General features: G+C 46.8%; 2 protein-coding genes across 3 annotated transcripts in view; both read right to left on the reverse strand.

Moving 5' to 3' along the window:
• The window catches only part of LOC107222420 (achaete-scute complex protein T8-like), a 130414-nt gene that overhangs the window by 20523 nt on the left and 85436 nt on the right, over positions 1 to 24455 (reverse strand). The gene's annotated exons all lie outside the window — the stretch shown is intronic.
• On the reverse strand, positions 17574 to 21678 carry LOC107222421 (achaete-scute complex protein T3-like). Its single transcript, XM_046744389.1, has 4 exons — positions 21621 to 21678; positions 19584 to 20143; positions 19186 to 19484; positions 17574 to 17653 (listed from the first exon to the last, which is right to left on the reverse strand). Exons 2-3 carry the CDS (start codon positions 20072 to 20074, stop codon positions 19232 to 19234), a joined length of 744 nt encoding a protein of 247 aa, XP_046600345.1. The 5' UTR covers positions 20075 to 20143; positions 21621 to 21678; the 3' UTR covers positions 17574 to 17653; positions 19186 to 19231.

The raw sequence follows: 24455 nt of genomic DNA on the forward strand, positions 1-24455 counted from the left end.
TGTTAGAAACGATAGTGATTCTCTGGCCCGAAGCCCGGTTACGAAGACTCTGTGCGTAGGATACTTTTTTTTTTTGACTCCAGACGATCGCTGCAGAGCATCGAATTAAAGTTCCTGCAGGGCATAAACGCGTCTGGACTCTGGAGGCGAGGGGTCGTTATCGTCGGATATCCCGCGTGGCGCACCGCGGGCTACGGCAATAAAGGAAATTTCCAGAGGATCATTTTCATTTTCATTCCCATTCCCATACCCATCTCGCAGACGCGTTTCGCCTCGCGACCGTCCACGGACAGCCGGATAGCCGGCCCCCGGGGGTTGGGAATTACACACCTCCGAGCGCGCTATCGTAAAGTAGCTAAACTTTACAGCTTTATAATTTCATTAAAATTCCCATGCTTCGGAGGTACCCGAAAATCCCCCGGGATCTCCTTCTGTCTCGGCTCAAGCTCGAACTCCACGGTGTCGTTTGCTTTTCATCGTTCTTTCCGAGACATGAAATTGAACTAAAAACAGAAACACCGAGAAGATGTCGGAAGTTTTTCACAGTCGACCGAAAAAAGGTTTTTTTTTTTTTTGCGCAATCGATGCGTAAATTGACGTTCCGATTTTGACAACCGTATTTTTTTGTTTTTTTTTTTTGGTTCTTAATACCACACCAATTCCGTCGAGGTCTTCTTTTCGCTCGCGTAGGAGGGCTGAGATGTGATATTTGTTCTCAAAGATTACCATAACAATGGCGACGCATAAAACAAAAGTGTTCTTTTATGTGTCGGATATAGGTACGGTAACTATACCTGCAGTGCGTCTCGCGAGATACGGAGTTTGAAAAAAGGATCCTTCCTCCCGTATAAGATGATTCCTAACGATAAGCCAGACGCCTAGAGCGCATCTAACAATACCTCGCCTCCATGCTACACCATCTTGATAATAACACCCCGCTGTCAGACAATTTGACAACGGATTCGTCTCTTTCTGCTCCTCCTGCCTACCGCACTATTTTTCTGATGTTTATTTTTCTTCGTTTTTCGTTATTGTTTTCTCTGTTTTCACTTGTAGGATTTTGGAATTAAGAATTAGGAGAACGGAATTCAATCGCGAAATTATCAAACGAAACAAAGACGGACGAGAGCGAGGCTTCGATCGCCTAATGAGATAGTCCTGGAAAGCACGCGCGTGTTCGACACACGCATAAAAGCTCCAGATCCAATCTGTGCGCGCGAATAATGGGCCGAGGAGTCGGATCCACTGATTGGTAGACGTGTTTGGATAGAAAATAATAGACTCTGTTATTTCCCTTTGTGTTTCCTATTTGTTAAATTCCAATCTCGAGCACCCTTTGTCTCGGTTGTTGTTTTTCTTTAACGGGAAAAAGTGGTGTAGAAGAGGATCTTCCAGATCGCATTTAAGAGAGTTGCAACGTTTTGTTGATTAGAGATTTCTGGTTGCGATAAATTCGGTTAATTTGGAAAGTTGTTTCCGAAGGAAAAACCAGGCACCTTTTCGATCCTCGACTTCTCCCCGGTCGGTTCGGCTAAACAAAAATAATTTAGTTTCGGAGGTCGTAGATTTTCTAGACGATCGAGCTCGTCCGGTAACGCAAGATCGTTATCGGAAGTCAGTTACCGGTTGTTACCGCTATTTATGGGGAATCCCTAAAGGAGATTTTTCTAACGAAGCTCGTGTCGAAGGATGGTTACGATAATAACCCGGCCTAAACGCGTTCGGAATAAAATCTTTTTCATTCCACGAACGGGTTTATGGCTCTCACTACGCGTATTCTCAACTACCTCACAGGCAACACACAAAATTATCACACTAGTATATGGTTGGTGATTCAATTCCGTACATGAATTTAGGGCTCCAAAAATCCCTAGAAAATCACAAAAAAAAAAGAATCGTACATAAATTCCGTTGGCAAAATAATTTCTAATTTCAAAACTGAATTGAAGAATAATAAGCAAAGAAATTCCTAAATTTTGGTTTTGAGCTTCGAAGTTCAGAGACTTGATTCGACGAAAAAATTACGAGACTCAGACAATTAATCGAAAAAGGGGATTAAATCAAAGCGAAAAGCCTTATGGTATTTTTTGAAGTGCACAAGCTTCCTTTCGTTAATGTTTTTTTTCTCCCCTTCAAAGTGAATGACGAATCAGTTGATGAAAGTTGAGAAATGTGGAAATGCGTCGCGTCGCCGCATCTTAGCCAGCGGCGGGATTAATCAGCCTCGAAGAAAGTGGTGCGTAAGAGACGAGAGATGAGCGAGTTTCTGGAGCCCCGCACGCGTCGGCGTCGCCGTCTTTGGTCGGCGATCCAAAGTGTCCTGCACCCGTTCCCGTTGCCCCGCTTCGTCCTGGCCCAGGTCTCGCATCAGGAGCGACGGTGTATCATTATGAACTCGCGTGCGCAGCCTCCGGTCATTCTCATCTGATCCTCAACTCCCTGGGCTCTGGGGCCGGGACTGGACTGGGTCCCGAACCGGGGGCCCGACACATACACGCCCAACTCGCCTTTCCACGCGCTAGTGTCGGTGCTCCGCGTCAATTTTTTCCTTTCTTATTGCTCCCTCGGATTCTCCTTTTTCTCACCGCGGGCCCTGCGGCGAACGTCCGAGTCCGCCTCACACCGCGCGCAAATTGTTCCATTCTACAGGATGGATTTATCCCTGTGCATGGATTTCTATAAGCAGGATTACTCTCAACATTTACTTTATTCTCTCTTTGGCTTATGACTTGTGGTTTCGAGCTCGGTTTGCAAAAAATTCGTAACAATATTTTCGGAACTTTCATCGCCAGTGTTTAAGGGTCCAGTTCGTGGACCAGCGTAAGTACTCCGAGTTTCGTAGGCTGTACGTCCGAACCGCGGAGTGGCGGCGGCGAGCTTCGTAAAGGCCGCACGAGCCTCGGAGGATCGAAAAGGTAAGATAGATGGTGGGCCCCGTGTGCGGGAAAGCGACGCGGCTACGATCTCGCCGAATGAATTCCCTGCCCGAGGGGGAGATGCGAGGAGGGGGAGTAAGATGAGGAAGGATAAACTACGGGTCCGAGGGTTGGTGGGGGGGAGAGGGCCGAGGCTCTGTGGGAACTCGAGAAGTTGCCGGTGCCGGTGCTCCGAGCAACAGAAGTAACAGAAGACCATCGGGGGGCGGAGGAGGGTGGTGGAGGGGTTGGCGCGCGTCTTGAAATGCCGCAGGACTAGAGGGAGACGGGAAGATGCCGGGAGAGAGAAAGAGAGGGGGGTGGTGGGGGGTGGAGAGAGGGAGAGTCGAGAGCGCGAGACCGGCGAAGACGCGGCGAGATACCAGGAGGCAGAGAAGCCGCGCACGTCGGTCGCGTGGCGACGTCGGAGGGGCGCATGCGCGCATACCTTTCCTCCACATTCATCCAGGTACCTACACATTTACAAGGTATACATTCGGAGACGAGAAGCGTCCAGTATTAGGCTTCCATATCAGCAGCTTCTCTTCGTTCAACGGCTAGACCGGCAATGTGCTTTCAAGGTTAGAGGTCGTGGTACAGCTACTGGATAACAACTTCCAACACACATTTTAAATTGGTATCAATCCTCGAACGTTCACTAGTTGGTTATATACACGAAATGTTAAGGTACTGGATTGTTACACAGACATTTTTTTAATACACATTATATAGTGAAGCAGAGGCGGAAAACAAGACGATTTAATAGAACGATCGCTCGCTTTTGGTACCAATAATCACTTATCGCGCGGCTCGGGAAATTTCACGAAGCTTCTTCATTACCGAGGCGTAGATCGAAGTGAATCACTTTTGGGTACAAAGTGTTTTCGTTTCAGGAATTCTGCCCAAGTATCTGAGAAGACCGAAGAACAGTACGCACAGAAACGAAGGTAGATAATGACGACTGCAGGAGTATAGGCACATTCCATATGGGCATACATTTATATATCCCCTTATACTCCGCACGATCAACTTGTCTTACTGTACTCATGGATACGCGGTACGCGGTGAGTTGGAAGGCACGCATAGCCGCGTAACCAGCAGGTTGATACGGAAAGAGGCGATGGGCAGGGATCGTGGGGGGGCAAAGTAACGCACGGTGGAAAAGGACAAACTTGAGCCCTGCGATAAACTGGATGGTAGTACTCTCGGTACCGTTGGGTCGAAGCCGGCCAACTTATTTCAGTCCCAACGCGTACCGTGCGTTTGTACCGCAAGTAGGTAGGTGGGTAACTGCCGTGTAAGGAGTCCGGGTTTTGAAACAGGCTGGAGGCCCGAACCCCGTTCCTGGTGCGAGTCCGTGGAGGAAAAACCAATCGTACGTGTTGCTCCCCGCACTTCTCGGGTCCGCTTCACCTCACCGAGGCGCGTTGACCAGGTACCAGTTTCGAATTCGAGCAGATTGCACTGCGGCCATACGTGAAGAGGCGAGCACCTTATACCTGCAAGCCCGCGTCACCTACGGCACCGATTCCCTTTACGATCTCTCAGATTTAAAGGGGCTGTTCCCACGGGATGGTAGACAATAGCTCGACGAGTTTGGACTGCGGAGAAAGAGAAAGAGGCAGACTGGTTTCTTCTTCAGGTCTCGTTCCGGTAACGAGACAAAACGCCGACGGAGTTAATTAGGGGCGTGTAATAAAGTTTCTCGTTTTCTTTTTCCTTTTTTATAACGTGCATTAGTTTCTCAGCTTTTATCACAGAAAAACTAACCGATCGCTAATTGCACGCCTATCGATATCAGTGACACTGGCACCAACCGTACTCAGCCGATCGAAATACCTCGACACCAACGTACACGCGATATAATGACAATTTAGCAAAAAGTTGTGTAAATTGTATCTGTCTTGTTACTCTCATCTGACTTCAGTTTTTCTCAATGATTACAGGCCACGTCGAGATCAGGCGTTCGCCGAACGATTCCACGTTGCAAGGTATCCGCTGCACCGATTTCCATCTCGCATTTCTCTTCCTCGTATTACGGTATAAGGTTTGGGTACGGTCTTGGAAAGCCGTTCTTGATTCCACTTCTTCGTTGCTAGAACTCGTTCGGCGAATTTACATCCCGCGAAGAACAAATAATGTAGAAAGAAGAAAAAGTTAGGATAAAATTACGGTTTTCAGCGGGTCCACAATAAGACGTGGCTGAGGCAAGGAGAAAAATGGAGCACGAAGCAAGCGTGAGTTCGGTAGTACGAAGCTTCCAATTTGGACTCTTGGTGAACATACGATTCCGAGAGTGTGCCTTGCCCCGCCCTTCGTTGGCTTCTCTCTCTCGCGTTTTTTCTCGGATCTTGTTACACCGGCGCTCGTATATTGTTTACGGCTGGTACCAGAGCAAAGTGAAAAAGAAATCGCCGCCACTGCAGAACCGTGCAATCGAAACCGCGCCGAACGACGTCAGTAGGTCCGTGGGCCACTCGGCCAGTGGGATTGGTTCGATTCCGGGTCGCGAAATTCCCGTCGAGTCGATGGTAGCGGAGCAGGTTGAGAGACCGGGGCTCGTTCTTTACGGTTGCACTTCGATTCATTACCGAATTACATAGACCAAAGAACGGGACGAAAGCGTACACTAATCATAGATGAATGGTATCAGATTAGCCGTATGTAATGGGCCCCTTGCCGCACGAAAGTTAATGGATCGGAGGAGCTGGAAGCGTCTTGGAGGCTCGCCGGGCAATCGACGGTCATCTAACGATCGGTCCGAAGAGCATGAGGGTCCGGTGTATGGGACGTACAAGGTTGTACATATGTACACAACCGCGTCCGATATGTGTAACAACGAGAGCCTCACCCCGAGATCCATTTCTCTCTCATTAGTCCTGCCAGTGAGATCCAGATCTCGGCAGTGCGGGAATAGACAAAGACCAGAGCGAGGAAAGATGTATCATTTCGAAACACAATGGCATCGGTTCCGACCTCCGAAACGCGGCTCGTTCCTCCTGAGCGATGACCATGGTCACCTCCTATCGCCGTGTAGATCAAACTTGTCTCGCACCTACCAGACAGTCGCTCGAACATACGGCACGATGTAAATCATTTCGAACCTCTTTCGCCCCGATTATCCGTCTCCTTTTTCACTCTCAGATCACAGCGCCATCACGAAGTACAGTATAACCAGGAATTGGATAACAGAAAAAGCTTTTCCGCCATCAGCCCGATTTCTTCAGCTTCAAGATGTCCATGATCCAAGAACGTTACACCCGACGACAAGTAACCGCTGATCCTAATTCAAGATCGTTATCCTTCGATCGAAGCCTCCTCGTTGTGGTTTGTTGAAATTCCTGTTGGACATTCGAAGCCCCGGCGAGATGCTGCGCGCTTCGGGAGTGGGATTGTAACGGCGAGAGAGAGAGAGAAAGAGAGAGAAAGGGATAGGGAGATGGGGGAATTTCTGGCCCCGAGCACGTGCGGAGGAGCGAGGCACGCGAGGACCAGCAATAATTACAGCCTCCCCTTACCGGTACGCGAGGAGCCAGCGAGGCCAAGCCGAAGGAGCCGAGCCGCGCCGCCGCTTCGGGTGAGCCAGGTTATCGCTGTATTTCGGCGGGTTGCCGATCCCGGGACTCCCGAGCACCGAGTGCAGTGCGGTAGACTCGGTCGTCGAGGACAGGTTTTCGAGGTGCAATTATTAATAAGAGATGCTCCCGGCTCTCGGGATCCAGCCACTCAAGGACCGGCCGCCGCGTCTGGTTCCGTTCATTCATTCCCCTATTTATTCGTCCAATTCCAGGGACCAGGAAACCGTCGGTACAGGTCGTTAACGATTCCCAGATGCTGTGACTTTCCTTGCCTCGTAGAAAGAACACTGTTCCAATAAGCCAACTCTCGGTTTGAATTGAGTTTTACGAAAACGGGATGAATCTTCGCTTCCACAACACAGAGCTACTCGCTCCCTAGGGACGGCGTTGAATGGAGGCATTGTCGAGGAGAAGAATTCGGAGGAAGTTTGTTCCCGTAGCGCCGAGCGGTCTCTAAGGCATTGCGCAAATCGGCTGTACCTAGTCGTCTGTATTGTCGGTAGAGACACGGACCTTTGTCAGGTTAGTACCTTACACTCGGTCTGGGAAGTTGAATGGACCTGAAGTGTACTAAACATAACGACAATTACGCGGATTCCCTCGGTGTGAATGGCCCAGTGCTAGTTTAACTCCAATTACCGTCTTCGCCTTGTGCTCCGGGCTTATTCTCTCGGATCGCCCATGGTTGAGGAACAAACCCGAAACCCGGAGGAGCGCTTCTGAGGTCGTTAGAATCCCATCGCAGGTTTCGGGTGAAAGGGCTCTCCTCGTGACTCGAGGCTTCGGTTCTGGAAATAGTCGCGCGCGGTTCTCCCTCGAATTTGCAGCAAGGAGAAGAAGGAAGAAAAAAAAAAAAAAAAACATGTTCGCAGCGGAACTTACGGAATATTTCTCACGGGCTACACTTTCTCGAAATTGGTCTTCCTTCCGCTCCCGATCTTCGGTCTTGATCTCTGCATCCGAAAAAAGTCCAACCATTGATTCAATTAAGACAAAAGGCGGGGCAAAAAATTTTCTGTTTAACTAACCCATAGTTTTTCATCGTCCGTTCCTGTCCCAGTGCTAATACACCTTTATCTCGTCTAGCTCGGCAAGTCGTTGGTTTCTTCCTTCCCCTCCCCCTGCTCTTTTTAATTTTCAATTTATTCTTACCGGAATCTTTTTGTGGGTCGTATCAATTTATTACTTTTTGTGTCGGCACATACCAGGTGGTCAGAAGGGTTGATCCCGCTCCCTGAGCCTCTCAGGGATAATTAATCTACTTAATATCAGCGCCTCCGAGAGCCCCGGGCCGTTTGGCAAAGTCACATCCTTCCTGCTCGTCCGCAGGCAAGGATCGCTTGATCATTTTGAAAAAGTTTGTAAGAGGATATCGAGCGTTTAGAGGATCATTAGCGGGTTTCCCGAGACCCCCAAGGGTCAAACCTCATCGATGGAACCCGGCCGGCAGACGATCTCATGTATATCCAACGAGAAGAGAGAATTAAATATAATAAAACAAGAAACCAATTAGTCCGAAAATTGCCTGCAAACTATGTATGTATATCGTGGCCTGCCAGAAGCCACGCAGGCACCGGAAAGGTCCGACTGAACACGGACAAGTCAAACTTGTATTATACCTATATGTTTACGAACAATAAATCTCCGTCTCTATCAGCTCCTCATCCCCCCCCCCCCCCCTGTACGTACCGATTCCAAAAGTATTTTTTAAGGCCTCCCGTGGGACGTGGAAGGCGCGTCGGAGCCGCCGTTCGAAGCCTCGTGTATATTTAGGCTGGCATTAGACTGGCTTGACGAACCTCGCTGGTTATTAGCGTCGGCTTATCCTGCAGACCCGAGTTTTTTCTTTTTTTTTTTTTTTGTTTCACCATACAACCACTCAGACGGTCGTATCACGGGCCCAAACTCCGTACCGCAATACCCCGCAGGGTAACGCACTCCACGACTCTGGCTGGGGGCATACAGGGTAAATAGAAATTTACCAAAGAAGAATACTCGTATATATCGAGCATGAGAGGATCGAAAAGCTGCAGGATCGAGGAGGCGGAGGCTGCAACAGCGATCCTAGAAAAATATTTATATTCTTTGGTTGCGTTCGAACGCACCCAGCGACCGAGATTCTAATTGTTTTCCCGAATTCTGTTCGACCAGACGACTCGATGCGTTCCGCGGTCTCATTTAGGACCTCTCCTCTTCAACGCCATTATTCTGGTCCATTCACCGAGGGTTTTCACTCCATTCGAAAAACCGCCGTACGGGGCAGAGAGAACGGAGCGAATACGCGCGTGACAGAATCTCACGCCTCGCCATTCATCCCTGCGGGCTTCCCGGTGGGCAGGTTATTCTTTCGACGGAGGCAGTGCTCTTTGTCGCCCCGAAAGAGGAGAGAGAAATAAAAGTGAAAGAGAATCGGGGAAGAAGAGGAGCTGAAACGCGCGAGCGCCGAACGTACGCTACTGCGGCTCTGTCGAATTGCCGTGCAAGAAACGACCGTTTGTGTGGTCAGCATGAATGCCCCCCCAAATCGGCATCATTTTCGAGAGGTTTTTCTCCATTATTCGCAGACACTTCGGGGCGCATGAAAATCGCCATCCCGCCTCCTCGAGGACAATACCCTATGAGTATGAAAAGTCGTCCCTGGCTCGACGCTCGATCACGATCTATAGACGCCTCGGGCACAAATCCCGGTAACGAAACGGCCGACGTCGTATACAGTCAGTTCATTATTAACGTCGTCGAATATATTTCCAAAGAATCAGATTGACCGATAGATCCCGTACGAACTTTGCACCACGTGGCCTCGGCGTGAATTTTTCTCCGAGATGAATCCGGGGCTAAAGAGAGGAATGCATTTTTTTTTTCTTCCCTTTTTTTTTCTCTTCTCCGATTCACCGCGCGGATGAAATACAGAGGATTTCTCGCGGAGACATCTCAATAATCACGATCATATATCGTCGACTCTTTTCCCGGGATATCTAACTGCAGTGTATACAAGCGGGGCCCTAAATCCCTCGGCGACTCACGGTCCGAGGTTTAAGGGATATAATGGGCTGAAAAAATAAAACGTTTTAGAAGCAACAAAATACCAAATTAGGAACCGAATGTCACACTCGATCCACGCGGCCCTGCGGCGTACGGTGAATCGGCTTCCAGAGCCCGATCGCTTATCCCCGGTTGGTCGGCTCGTCCCGAGGAAGAGGCAGACACGAAGTGGAAAAGGGACGAGGCGCGGGTAAACGCGCTGCACACACCCGAAGAGATAAGGACGAAACGTGAAGCTTCGGGGTGTGTGGAAGCTCGGACCCGCACGAAGAAGACGGAACCCGGGCGAACCTAACGGCGTGCCACAGGTGGATTACCATTACAACCAACGGGCAATATATTTCCCGATCCTTTTACCGGGCGCATTTGGTTCGTTAGGGTTGCACGGGCCATCCCGCGACCCGCTCGCGTAAGTGGTGATGTATATTCAACAAGTAGGCGTTCGTTCCTTCGTTCCTTCGTTCAACGACCCTCCCCGTCCCCCGTCCCCCCGACACCGACGTCCAGCCAAAAGCTCCGCTCCCTTCGAACGGACGAGTTTTATACGTCCGTATAATACTCGTATCCACAACTTGTGTATACGTACGAGGCTTGGATGCCTTCATTATCTCGACCCCAGCCACGCCGCAGCGCCAGCTCATCCGACGATCGTGTATATTATATGCGTTATGCGCACCAAATCTCGTCGCACGCTTTCAAAGAGATACCGAGAGGGGAATTCGGAGCTTTTCGTGCGTACCTACTGGGAATTGGCAAATGACCGGAGATGTATTGTACAGTGTATTTGAAGGGCGATGGACCAGCTTTGCGTTCTTTCGCGAGCATCACCTGAACGCAAAAGTCTCTCGTTAGCTCTGAAATTGATTTCGGACATTTGATTCCCAGACTCGATAAGGTATTCATGGGAAATGTCCGGTCGAGTATGACTTAATTCAAGTCGAAGGTGATAAGACATGGCGCAAGAAAATTTTAAATTTCAAATTAGGTATGTAAGCAACAGTGTGTTACTCGTCGTCGAAGCGAAGCAGTTCGTTAGGTCCGAGAATGTAAACGACTATAAAGACGTCAGAGAAGCGTCCCTTTGTTCGTTGGCTTAGCCGTGGGCAAGAAGGAGAAAGAGATATTGGAACTCGTAGCCGAGATCAACGATCAAAATTCGTTTGACCGAATTCCTGGTCTCGCGGTGACATCTCGACTTTGACTCGAAGCCGCTGAACGAACTACAAAAACGTAGATTAAAATCGTCGGTGAACGCGGAGGTTCCTCACCGGTTTTCCGTATCGCGGAGATACGACAAAGACGTCATTTCGTGTAATTGGCACTGCATCGGCTCGTTCCTTATATCGCGGGACTGCATCTCGGCGAACAATTCGATGATATCTTCGCGACGATCTGCCGCGTTCTGAGCATTTTTCCCGACTCACCTTATCATCGCGCGCTCAATCGCTTCTCCCAAAATAGACGATCGCAATTTCCCGTCTTTCAACTCGGGATGCTCAGGGCTTTCCCCGCAGTCCTCGAACGGATTGCAGGGTCGAGCATCGGAACGAACCGGTGGACCACACGTAGTCTAGTCGGCCCCAATCTCGGCGAATATCTAAGTAGTTTTTCGTGGGAGATTCACATCGCCAGATTAATACCATCGAGCTCCAGTTTAAAAACGTGGGAAGACCCGGACCGCCCTTGGAGAACCACAAAAAATAATCTCAACGTCATCTGGAAAACAGAAGTGGGATTTTTAGAGCATCGCGATCTCGTAATGCCTCTACCTACTGGACGGATGGATGACCGATCGTCTGCCGCGCAGCTGGGCAAACCTCGTCCAAAGGTCAAAGGTTCGCGATCTTGAACGCCGGCACGGTGCCACCGATCCGAAACGAGCTTTTTACTGGCCTAACGACGATTACAGTTACGTTGCAAGCGATTTGAGAAAAAAAAATTCCAAATAATGTATGGCAGCTTTATAGTCTTAATTACGAATCGACCGTTCGGGTAAAATCTTGATTGGTTCCCGGTTCTGATAAACGACGCATCCCGATCGCGTCGAGCTTTCGGATCTGGATCGAGACAACTCCGAAACAGTTTTTCCTTCGTGCTTTTCGTTTCGGGTATATTTTGTGGCGACGGGAGGTAAAAGGCGCGTGGGTGGTCACCGATCGGAATTACTTTTCAATCCTGAAAGACCTCGGTGGGCGAGTGATATTTACTGTGCGATTCATCGGACGTCACAGCTGCGGGTCACGTCAGGGCGCCACAAGCCAGCCAACGGAAACGGCCCCCCGCTGGCGTAAATTTGACGAGGCAAAACAGCAGCGCACGTCAAAAAATAGGCGAGTGATAATTGAAGGAAGCGTATTTTCGTGCAGGTCGGAAGTTTGCGCGTGAATCGCATATATGGAAATGCGAAATGGTGCGAAGTGAGGCGATTGTTCGCCATGCGCTAAAGCTGGATGTGCAATCGACGTTTCACCGCATGCGTAATTGATCAGTGTATGTTATTACTCGCGTTTCGTTACCGGGTCAAGCTCGATCACGACTGGTGTGAAAAACAAGGATTCAAGTTATTTCGTGTCAATGACGCCCAATGACAATGAAAGGTCGCCGCAATCTGCTTTGAATATTTTCACGCGTACAACGAGTGAGCATCGTACGTCGCTTTGATCGCATGTACGAATATCTTTTCACTGGTAGTTTGCACGTGTAACACCCTTAACGACCCGCCGTCTCATCTGAGATTTCAGAAAAGAGTAGATATCACGAATGCGCTGTGATAAATACTTGGATATACTAAAAAAAATACAATTACGAATCTTCGTTTTACAAATTTTTTTTCAGGTGTCACCAATTTAAGTGTGATAAAATCAGCGATTTTTATAAGAAAATTTAAGATTTCATTTCAATCAAAACTATTTGTATTCCAAGACACCCGAGCTATGAATATATCTGACATTCGGCATTAAATTATTTCCAGCGGATGAAATCGACGCGCGTGAGTTTCTCAGATGCGTTGATGCGTCAAGTCTTATCTAGCTCTGTACATAAAATAAAGGTCGAAGCACCCCAACGGTGGGGATCAGGACTCAGGGTCCTATCCCAACTTTTAACTGCAGCGGTTCGCCCAGGTATACAGTGCATACGAGTTTCTTCGAAAGAGAGAGAGAGAGAGAGAGAGAGAGCGTGAGAGAGAGAGAGGGAGGAAGGGAGAGGCTCCTTGGATCGGCGATGGGAATACAAGAGGCTTGAGAAGAGGAATGGAAAGGGGGAAGAGATCGGCCGAGCGGCATCCCCGGGGCGCAGGGGAGGAGAGGATGTAGCCACCCTTAGCGTGTATCGTAATAATTGAAATGAACGTTAATGTCGCGCCGATCCTGTCGAGTAGTTGAGTCCAGAGGAGAATGATGTTGATTTCATTGAAACTTTATTCGCGGTCATTCGCCGTTATTGCATTGCCGCGTCTCGTTCGATGCATCAATGTGCAGGGTGATCAACCCTCGACGCGAAGCCGTTGAGGTTTTGTTAAGGGAGCCGTGATCTCGTCTTGTTCGGTCACTTCATTGCTCTTATTATACCGAACATCATCTTGTAGACATATATTTACCCGAAATCGTCCCCGAACTTTTTCTTCACCCTTCCTGAACACGTAACGATCCGACTTGTTGCTGCCGATCCAGCTGTATGCCCCTGTATCGCACCCCTTATGGCCGTTATTATGTACGTGATACGCTTTTAAAAAAAAATATTATCAAACGTTGTAAACAACGCTTGGTATTGTCGTTTTTTACAACACCACCTTTCAACGATATTCGAAATCAGTTTTAGGGTTTACCTGATCGTAAGGGGTTAATCAAGCTACATTAAAAAGTCGAATTTATAATCAGTCATTATATACCGCTGTAGCTATGGGAGTGAGAAAACCGTATTTCAAACAGATTTCTGTTCCTAATAAGACTCCTATTTTAAGTGTTAGGTGATTCTTTGAGAATCTCTAGGACTTAGATCGGCAAAAACCTTTTTGAAACTGATAAATTCAACAGGTTTTTGCCACGTCCCGTTTGTAATATACTCATCCAGAACCGAACGTCTCGATGCATAAAAAATTCTAAAGAAGTTTTCGTGAACCTTAATGAAACCCATTCGATTCCAAATTTTTGACAAAGATCTAATGGACACTTTTCCAATAAATTACTTCATCACAGCTACTACTCGTCACCGTTACGGGGGATACTAAAATAGACTGAAACCAGGTTAAGCCTGAAGTCGGAATCTTTCGTGCGTGCAATGGGGAAACTTAATAGGGTATATTGATTTTTTATTTTTACGTTGAACGTCTTATGCTAAACTCAGTAAGCTGACTCATGCCCACTTCCTCTTCAAAAAATTCCTGCGTACGCTACGCCGTAATTCAATTTCAAATATCGTGAAACTCATCCTATGTAATCACTTGTAATTACCTCCTATCGAACACCTCGGACATTGATCGGTCATTGATATTCTTGGAAACTATTTCTGGAATTTTTTTTTTTCACACGTATCCGTTAAATTCCAAAAACTAAAATTAATATCCGACCGAATTGCGCATATCTGACGGCGTACGCAACTGTCTCTCGACGTTTGGCTCCGCTGCGGTCGTGAAAGCCTCGGATGCGCGGGCCGTTTCATGAAGAACAAAGAAGGAATTAAATTAAAAGAGAAGGCCAAGGTAGAAGCCGCTGCTGCTGCTGCTGCTGCTGCTGAGAGTCCGTAAGCCAGTATTATCCGGACGCAATGCGCGAGTCCGAAGAGCCGAGATTACACGGTTAAGATTCGCAGCTTCGAAGAGACGTCGCTAAGCCGATTTCAAGGAATAATATTCTAATTTTCGGTATAGTTTTCCCGGATGCGAATGGCGAGCCTTGAGAAATATCCCAGCGTTTTTTTTTTTTTTCTTTTTTTTTACCTCTTGTTTGGATTTTTCTACCGAAGTTCCAATTTGGTAAAACCAATCTTGCAGAATCGTGTTTTCTTATTTGTATTTTTTTATTTTTCTTCTTCTTCTCGTCTTTCTCATATCTAACCTCGGGATCGCAATATATAATTGGACTCGCGGGCAATTGTATCCGGGCAATCTTCTTGCGGTTTGACGCAGGAAATAGCTACCGTGAACGTCATCAGTGCGGGAGAGTATAGAAAAATGAAAGAATAAAAGTAAAAATAACAGAAGGATTGGAATAAAGTAAAATTGTATACGCTGCAACGTGATAGATGTACAGTACCGATCCGATCGATCGCGTCGATCAAGCTTCGCGCTGCTATAACTTCGTGATCGATTTGTGAATCGTTCGTCATTAGAATCGATCATTGCCATGTTTAGGGGGCGAAGAGTATAATTCTCCGCAATTTCGACTGGTGGATTTCAAAAGGATCTCAAAATCGTACGCGAGAATAAATCACCGCCTTGTAAATACGAAATTCGTGCACGCAACGAACGTATCGAAAATTTTCATCTGAGAGCCGTTACATTCTCGACGAAGAACGATCGTTAATTTTCAAGACTTTGAACCACGTTTCTATTTACTTTAAAGTTTAGATTTCCCCTGTGTTCAATTAATTTTTATCATTCTGCTTTCCTTCTCTCTTCTCCCGTCGTACCATCCCGTGAAAAAGAGTCTTAAAATGAATCCGAGCATCCCGCAAGACCTCCGTAATCTTCTCCTGAGAACCGAACAGCCTAAAGCTATTCTCCTCAAGTTCCTTCAGGATGATTATTGAGCGCGCCGCACGCTGAGGTAGCTCAACTTTAACCCAGAGATGTATTATTTTCTCACACAATACTCGATGTTTCATTTGTGGTGAGAGAAATTTTTAAAAATAAAAAAAATTAAAGAAAATAAATTCCTGATGGTGACATCCTTCTCTGACAAAATCCTTTCGTAATTTGTCAAAGATGGAAGGAAGTAATGGATCTTGTCCATCCTCCATCCTGCGATATCCCTTTCCTGGTCTCCTGTACCTGGTAAACCGGCTCAATTCTGTCGACGGTTCGTCGATTTGTTGAAGAAATATTTCCACCGAGACTGGCACAATGAGATTCTGGGGATATTATTGTCACCGTACCGGTATTAATGTCTCGAAGTTTTAAATTTTTCGTTGAAATTAGGTACAAGTGTTTAAGCCCGTAGAGTCAGGTGCTTTCGTGAATAGATTTCAGGTTAAGGTCATCGTTTTATTATCCTTCGGGGTGTACTTATTTCTACCTGCTCCGATGCTTATCGCTTTTCCGGCAATAAACTTCGTGAATTTCATTATTTTCCCGATTTTTCATTCTCGTTTACGAAGCGCCACAGTTGAATACATTCGACTTTGAATTATACACCGTTTCGCCCCGGATTTAGATCGACGTTGCGAATATCGTCAATCAACAGCTGATTTGTTTTGTCTACGTTTTTCATTTTTTGTCGGCAAAAAAATTTTACCGAGGGTAAAATGTGCAACATTAATTATGAACACGTGTTGGTTTAATCGGAAATAAATAACGATAATTTTTTATAGGCATATTTAACATTTTATTATATATTTAACAATTTATTTTCAGTTTCTCCGTCATCTATGTATTTACAAATTCTATATATAAGGCACTGGCATGAATCATTCGCATGTAAAAATTTATATGGCCAGTATTTTTTTCTTTTCTTTTGTTTTCATTACAGCGTTCCTTGTACGATTCAACCGAGAATATTATACGTGGTTCATTATTGTACGTAATACACAACTGGCCCTGCAACACGAGTGTGCGCACGATAATAAATATACAAAATATAAAGTTTACGAAACCACTGACCGTACGACAAATGTTCGGGAATCGAGTAGAAAAATGAGTATACCGATTCCTCAGTGAATGCTTTTTAAGCGAATACGATTCTTTTCTTTTTACTAGTATAGCCGGATGAAGATGCAGATGCATGTATATAAACATATGCATAATTATATATATATATAAATTGGGTTGTACCCGTTTATCGAAAAATAAATATTACAACGAGCTTATAGTACATACTGCAGTCAATATTTTTCCTGTCCATGCTGAAAATTCGTTGCGAGTCCAAAAAAAAAAAAACCATATTGTAAAATCTTGCGCATGACGTACAATGCCGCACGATTCTTATACACGTAATAGACAAATTATGACAATTCTATGCAATGGCAGTTTACACTATACGTGTAACATATATGATATGCGTATAAAATACTATTACTCGGGCATTCTACTTCAGAGAATTGATGTACGTATTCTGTATATAATAATAATAATAATAATAATAATTATTATAATAATAATACTAGAAATAATAATAATAATAATAAGTTATACGATTTATGTAAAAGTTATAATATCTCATAAGGCACCTTGGAATGCTCATCTTTAAGTCGCGCCCATTCAACGCGAGCTCACGTATTGCTAGATCAATTTTTTGTTTTACAAGGATCCCGCGGCTCAGCATCTAAAACAGTATCTGCTTATCGAAATAAAGAACACGCGTTCAATTTATGATCAAAAGCTGCTGAAATAAACTACGTATCAAATGTCTTGGAAATCAATTTTTGTAGCTATCATTATTATCTTCATATTTCTCTTAATTTGAAGTTTTTAATATTTCCTATCCTCGATCTCCTCCCTATTTTCTCAATACTAAATATATCTATATAAAAAAAAAAAAAAAAATATTAAAAATCTAATAGTAGGATTTTCGTTTTTCTACGTGTACTACAGTTATCGTACCTACAGTATATGTACATTGTACAAGTTTCACGCTGTACAATATAACGCTAATTGATACACGTATATGTATGTACAAATATATATATATAATTTTAAAAATGGAAAAATTATATGTATACATGTATATATCTGCATATCTCTCTATACATATATATATATATATGTATAGAAAGATATGCACATATATACATGTATACATATAATTTTTACAGAGTATGACTAGATCACATATAAAACAGCCACCGTGTTTCTCTCTATATCTTTTCATCAGCGTATTTCTCGTCTCTCTCTCTCTCTCTCTCCCTCTTTCATCTTTGTCTACTTCCTTTTTCCGCGTAACCTCGGTTTTACTGGCCGTTATGCTGTAACAAAGTAAGGAGGTCATCGTTAGTTACAATCGATATCATAGATCTATCTGTTTTCGCATTGACAGTTATATCGGAATATATCGATAGTTGAACTATAACACGAATCAAGATGTACGAAGAATCTTTTTTTAACCAATCAATGCGGTAAAATTTATACGCAAAAATATGTAATTTCCGAGTAAAAATCCTAGGCAGAAGACGAAGTCTGTCTTTTCCCAGGAACACGTGGTTTCGCAGTATCTCCTCGGAAGGCTCGACGCCAGAAAGGCTGGATCCGAATATTCGGCTCAACAACTCAGGTAGTCGGCTATGGGGAATGATTTCAGGTAAGGGCGCGTTTTCCAAGCGATGACGTCGAGGGGACCGAAGAGAGAATCTTAGGGACCACCGTCGTCCTTACACTCTTGACGATCGTCGTAGCGACGAGCAACGCTGCCTGAACACACCGAAAGCAGCGCGACGGGCAAGAACGAACACACACGGGAAGAGAATAGCGACCGGTTGAAAAACCGACAAAAGGCGAGGGGTGGGGCTATGGAACCAAGGAGAGACTGGTATATCCTGAAAGATGCATTCATTCGAGTTAAATGCAGCGCGCGAGACGAAATCTCGGAGGGCCCGGAGAGAATGGAGCTGACGAGGACGAAGGAATGATCCTTTGCGTGTGCGTACAGGCGCGGGAAATCCTCCGGAAAAATATCAGCGACAATTGTTTTCAATATCAAAAAAAAAAAAAAAAACGTTGATAAGAATTCGATGAAAAAATTTTTGCGGCACATCTTGTCGCCGGAATCAACAATTATGGAATACGGAGAGAAAATTGATTTCGGTTTTTATACGCGCTGTCGCAAAAACGATATCAGGGGGCGAGTATGAGAGAAAAAAGAGAGAAACAAAGTGATAGAGTGGGAGGGTAAAGGGGGTGAAAAAAAAAAAAAAAAATTAATTCGAAAGACTGCAGCGAAGAGAGGTGGAGGAGGAGGACCAGGAGGAGGAGTACATACGGTTTCGAAGGAAGAGAAGCTCGGAAGAACGTGAAAGAAGAAGTGTCGAACAAAAGCTTCTTCTTCTCTACCTCTCGGATGTGTACTGGTCCACCGTTCTCGCCGGCGCGTTCTTTGAATGGAGTCTGTGCATTGAATGGTCGAGATTTCGGCGAGGGTTCGCTCGCCCCATTGTAAATGGCAAGGTCACAAATCTAGCCGGAGGAAACTCTTCTTTGAACGTCACATTCATACACACATATACGTCGATACGTATAATATAATACGTGCCGGGTATTATGCACGGTCGGTTGGCAACAAATATATCGGTGGAAGAGAAAAAAAAAATAAATAAATAATAAAATTAAGAAAAACTGAAAGATCAAAGCTTGCGGGTCGAACGCTTGCAAGGAACTCGGAAGACTCCCTACGACGAACGGTAAAAAACGTGAGTGATCGCGATCGCGACGACTAATGTAAACCGTAATCGCACCGTCAGTCGTAACGGGGTGCAAAACAAGAAGTTAGAGAGCGTGTACCAACCTGACGATGCCACGGTGGGAAAGCCTAGGTGGCGCGTGAACCGGCCTCATTGACTCTGCTGCCACCACGTGATGACGTCGAGGAGTTCCTCGTCCTCGGGACTCATCGGTTCGTAGTTGTCGTAGCTGTCGGAGTGCTGGGCGTAGAGGGTGCCGGTGGCGGTTCCGTAGCCCTGACTTCCACCCCCCGAAGACGCCTCGGAAACGAAGCTGGGCGTCGGAGAACTGGAAGCCTCTGACGAGGGTGGCGGGTTGAACGAGGATTCCGCACTCTGTCTGAGGTGGTGATGGATCTCGGAACTGTGGGACCGGAGCTCGGCGGAAAGCCGGAGCTCGCCTGCCGATTGGTGGCCGGAATCGGCACTCGAAGAGGTGCCGAAAGCGGTTGAACCGGAGGACTCCGAGGAGCCGTCGTTCTCCTCGAGCAGGCGCTGAAGACTGCGGATGTACTCTACGGCCATCCGCAGCGTTTCGACCTTCGAGAGCTTCTTGCTTCCGGCCCGAGACGCGCCTCCGGTCCCGGCCGTGTTTCCGCCGAGAGCCTGAGCCACGCTCTGCGGGATATGCTGGCGCAGGGTCGCGAACCCGTTGTTAACCTGTTTCACGCGATTCCGCTCGCGGGCGTTTCGCCGCGCTACGGAGGCCGGTTGGTGCGGAACGGCGCTGTAGGGTGTCGCCTGGGCGTAGAGCTTCGCCCGCTTGCACCCGTGCTGCAAGCTCTTCGACTCCATGCTCCCGGTGATCCCGCCGCTGCTCGTCGACACGATCACGTTGCTCCGATGAACCTGGGACCCAACACCCGAGCCCAACATGCCGGCGTGATGCTGCTGGACGGTCAACATAACTGGCAACTCGTTAAGTTTCTCTTCCTTAAGTCCCACTAAGGTCATGTCACAGTGTACTTCGCTGTTTCTATCCCACTTGCGCTCACGCTGGGACTCACACCCGGATTTCAAGTTCTGCGCGCCAATCACGCGGTTTTGTGAAAGTAAAACGTTGTTTCAAAAACGGGCAACGAGCACGAGGAAAAACGTGTTAGTCGGTTGTCGGCCGATTGACGTTTCGTTGGATAATACGAAACGAAAAAAAACGTAACTTGCGAACGGTTTCAACGTTTGTAACTGGGAGTACGCACCCCCAATGCTTACTGAGTGGTTGTGGCTCCCGAAATGCTTGCCCGTGGAGGGTTCGGGGCCTTATATAGCCGGGCGGGCACGCGCCTATCCCCACCAGTCGGTCCCCGCACTCGATCGGATCGGGCCCTAAAGGCCCCCTTCCCCTGCCGCCCCGCCCCTGTCTCGCGCACCTCAGTCGAGCGCCCCTTAGGCCCTAAGCCCCGTGATTCTCATCTGACCAAAAACCGTTCCCTGCTCGACGACTTATCGCTGGTACTAGGTTGACGGGTAAAAAACGTGTTTGGCTTTGCGATACCGAGTCGAACGTTTAAAAATTTTCCAAACGTGAATCAGCCGCTGTTTTACCCGCGTACCGGGACAACTTATCCTGCGGCAAAGAGATCATCGGTACTAGTCGTTAAACCACCCTAAAATCGTTTCATCGTCATCCTCAAATTTTTTCGGCCCGCCGCCTACCTCGCCTGCGAGAAGGATTTCGGTTACAGTTGCATAGATGCGGGGGAAAAAAAAAATCGTACCCCTGGGAACCGGGGTCTCGCAGGAAGAGGAGGATCGACGTTGACGAGAGAGACGCCGAGTCGCCGTTTCGAGGGGAAGCTGTACGCGGCGAGCGTCTCTCCCTTCCACTGGACCTGGCGCGCGCCATGGCCCCTCCGACGATCTCTCCTTCTCTCTCTCTCTCTCTCTCTCTCGCTCTCTCGGTTCGTCTTCTTCTTCGTTTTTTCTCTCATCCTCCAGAGGCACCCGACCGACGGCGGCGGCATACGCGCGCGCCTGATTCCGAGGAGAGAGAGAGAGAGAGAGAAAAAGAGGGGATTCAGCACGTGTGCGTGAGTGCCTATACTCGTTTGAACACACGCACGCACACCAACGCAGAATCCCAATCCAGACTGCACACCGCGCTCGATGAGGAACAGGTATACCCTGTTCCTAGTTCCTCTTTCAGCTCCACAACCCCGGTGCTCTCTGTCATACACTCTGATGTCACGCGAAGGGGTGTCGAGACGTTGAAAACCAAACGACTATTTTAACCCACACTTTGCTGACCCCCACATTTTGCGCAATGCGACCTCACTGCACAAATTGCAATTTCATCGGGGTAAGACTTAGCGTCGGTGAATCTTGGGATGTGCGATACTTGGGAAACCAGTTTTATAAATCTGTCAGGGTCGCAAATATCGCTGACGCCATTTTGGCAATTTGGAACTGTTTTTTAGTCAGCGAGCTAAGAGTCCGACTAATTTTCAGTATACCTTACCACCCTTAGGGATATCTCACCAAATACAAAATAACCGCTCACCGTAATCCGGTGTGTTGACCTGACAATTGCACTGGTAAATACTCGGTTCTTCTTCCTTCCAAACCATTACCAACTTTACAACGCATCGAGTCCCCCAAAAACGATATCCAATGTGTAGGAAACATCTGTAAAAGCCGTGTACGGTAAAGTTTATAGCGGTATAGCCGACTCTTGTTCCCGAAGAGTTACTCGTCCCGATATTTAGCACAGGCTTCCCGAGGACTGCGGAGCTAATTTGTCCGTTTGCATACAACCTGCGAGACCGACTAATTCGGGTTGAGGGTAAGGGACCCTGCGGTGTACACCGATCGGTGCCTAGTAAACGGTCTCGGTTACCGTTAAGCCGTAATCCAATTTGACCAAGACTAATTTCCCAAGATCAACGCGTACCTACGTACGATGCAACGAAAAAGAAGAAACTGTCCCTTTTTCCCATGGCTCCGTAATCTTTCGGCGCGCATTGCACGACGATACCTCTCGACCGGATTCGTTGCCCCTCACGGATTACGTGGTCTGGGCATCGGAACGCGGGCATTACCGGCCGGATCCACCCTTTGAGGAAACAATCGTGACTCGATAAAGCGCGGCGCATAAGCCAACGTAAATTCCGGGGGAGCGAGATAAGATAGGGCGCCGGCTCAACGGTCAACTCCGAATCCCGTCGAGGCGTACGCCGCTTGCAGGCGGTTACGTTCGCCTCTGAAACGGATAAACCGGGTCGTTCCCTGCCCGTCCGAGGTCCTCGGCTCCTCTCGTCCTCCAGATCAGGTCAGTCCGGCTCGGCCCTACCCCAATGCGCGTGTGTTACGTCGTCACAATGCGGTCGCACACGTGTGCCGCGGGGATTCCGTGTCGGTGTGGAACTTCGGTGGCGCGGAAAGAGGTGGCGGAGAAGGGGGGGGGGGGGGGGGGGAAGCTCAAAGGATGATCCATGTAACAATTAAAATCCTAATCTCCGTAGTCACATGAACTCCTATCCGGGGACGATGAGTCGTCTCCTCCTTATTCAGGATCGACCGCGTTATGTCCTGCGATATTGTGTCCACCCTATCCTCTTGCCGTGCAGCATTGCATAACCTGATCCTTTTAACGAGGTTCGTGAGGCTGGAATCGATAAGTTTTCGGCAACTTTAACGCGAGGTTGAGTATTCGTTGAATTTGAATATTCGTGAGTTGGAATGATTTTCTGAAAATTGCGACGATAAAACAGGAAAAGGAAATGAAAAAAGTCGTACCGAAATTATTATTAACATGGATATCGATTGCTTGTTTTAAAATCGTCAAAATACTGTTAGATTCGTTCGATTTCATCCTGTCACTATTCCCTTTATTCGAAACCTGATTATTCTCTGTGATTCAACTAAGACACTTTTTTTATTATCTTGGTATCGTTGAGTATCTAATGTTTCAAGATTGCCAACGATATCGATTCTGACCACCAAATATAGCGTTGCTGAATCGACCAATGAATGAAAAATGAATTTGTGATAAATGGTAGTCTCAAAAAAATGATAGGGATGGTTGAGTAAAATTGGACAAATCAACGGAATTTTTGCCTTTCCAATGTGATTTCAAATGAAAACTCTATATTTTAGCTCTTGCTCTATTAGTTACAACAGCCTTATTTCTTGCATATTCAAGAAAGTCGTCTCAGTTTATGTCTATGAATTTTGTACTATATATATAGATATATGTTATAATTAACAATAAGTATTCACCTTCGACTCACCAACGTGAGGTTTTCGTTAATACCGTCCGGACATCGATCTTCCTACCACTCTGTGTAGCCGGTAATTTATTCCGGGATGATTACCGGGGTCAGAGCTGCACCCCTCAACTACAATGAAATTATAAAAAATAATAACGGTGTAGCTTCTCTCACGGCCGAAAGTTATCTTCGCGTCAAGCTACGCGAGGCATCAGAGATAGATAAATTTTCTTATACATCGTTATCGGATATTATTGTCCTTAGAAATCGATATCTCGCGTTTTTAATTCCGATCAATTGCTCGCTGCAAGTCTTTGCTCATATCAGCAGACCATTTTGTCACGGCTTAGATTACTTTAACTCAGTTTTGAACGGCGATGAGTTTAATTCTGTTTAACAACGTGAACAGACCCCGATAAGATATTGAGAAATGCAATGGTTTTTCGCTTGATGAAACCAGCTTACAAAAAAAAAAAAAAAAGAAAGAAAAACTGAATCTGTTCGCGCAAATTCCACCCCTAAAATCGGGTCAAGCGAACGATAAATATCCGAGGTCTAATTACTGGATGAATATATATAAAAAAAAAAAAAAAAAACTTCACCACTCGACCAGTCAGGCATATATGGGAGGAAAACACGTGAATACCATAGACGGTGCAGTGTGGCGGCTGGTGGGGTCGCAGGGGTAGGCGACACATGGTGCACAGCTCGTCGACGACAGGTACGCGCAGCACCGACATGGTGGAGCCGTATTATATGCATAGGTACGTCGCATTCCTCCCTTCTTCGTGGCACATAGTCAGGTAGGTATGTATACAACGAGCGCATACCGTGGCACCGGGTATATGAATGTAGGTACAATACGTAGGTACGTACTGTACGCGAATATCACCCGGTGCGGCCGGCGGGCCAACGTATGCCACATATGTCACGTTCGTTGCAGGTTACTGAATTTCTAAACATTCTCAGCACCTTCTGTTTGCTGGGGTGAAGGCGGGGCTGCCTGCAGTTAGCCTCAAACCTGGGGTCACATCGTTACAATGCACATGCGAAAGCACGATTTACCTGCCGCTGCAGGTCACGCGTGGTTTCTTTCCTTTTTTTTTTTTTTTTTACATTCGTTTTTT

The sequence above is a fragment of the Neodiprion lecontei genome, chromosome 6, assembly GCF_021901455.1.
Source record: "Neodiprion lecontei isolate iyNeoLeco1 chromosome 6, iyNeoLeco1.1, whole genome shotgun sequence".
Lineage (NCBI taxonomy): Eukaryota > Metazoa > Arthropoda > Insecta > Hymenoptera > Diprionidae > Neodiprion > Neodiprion lecontei.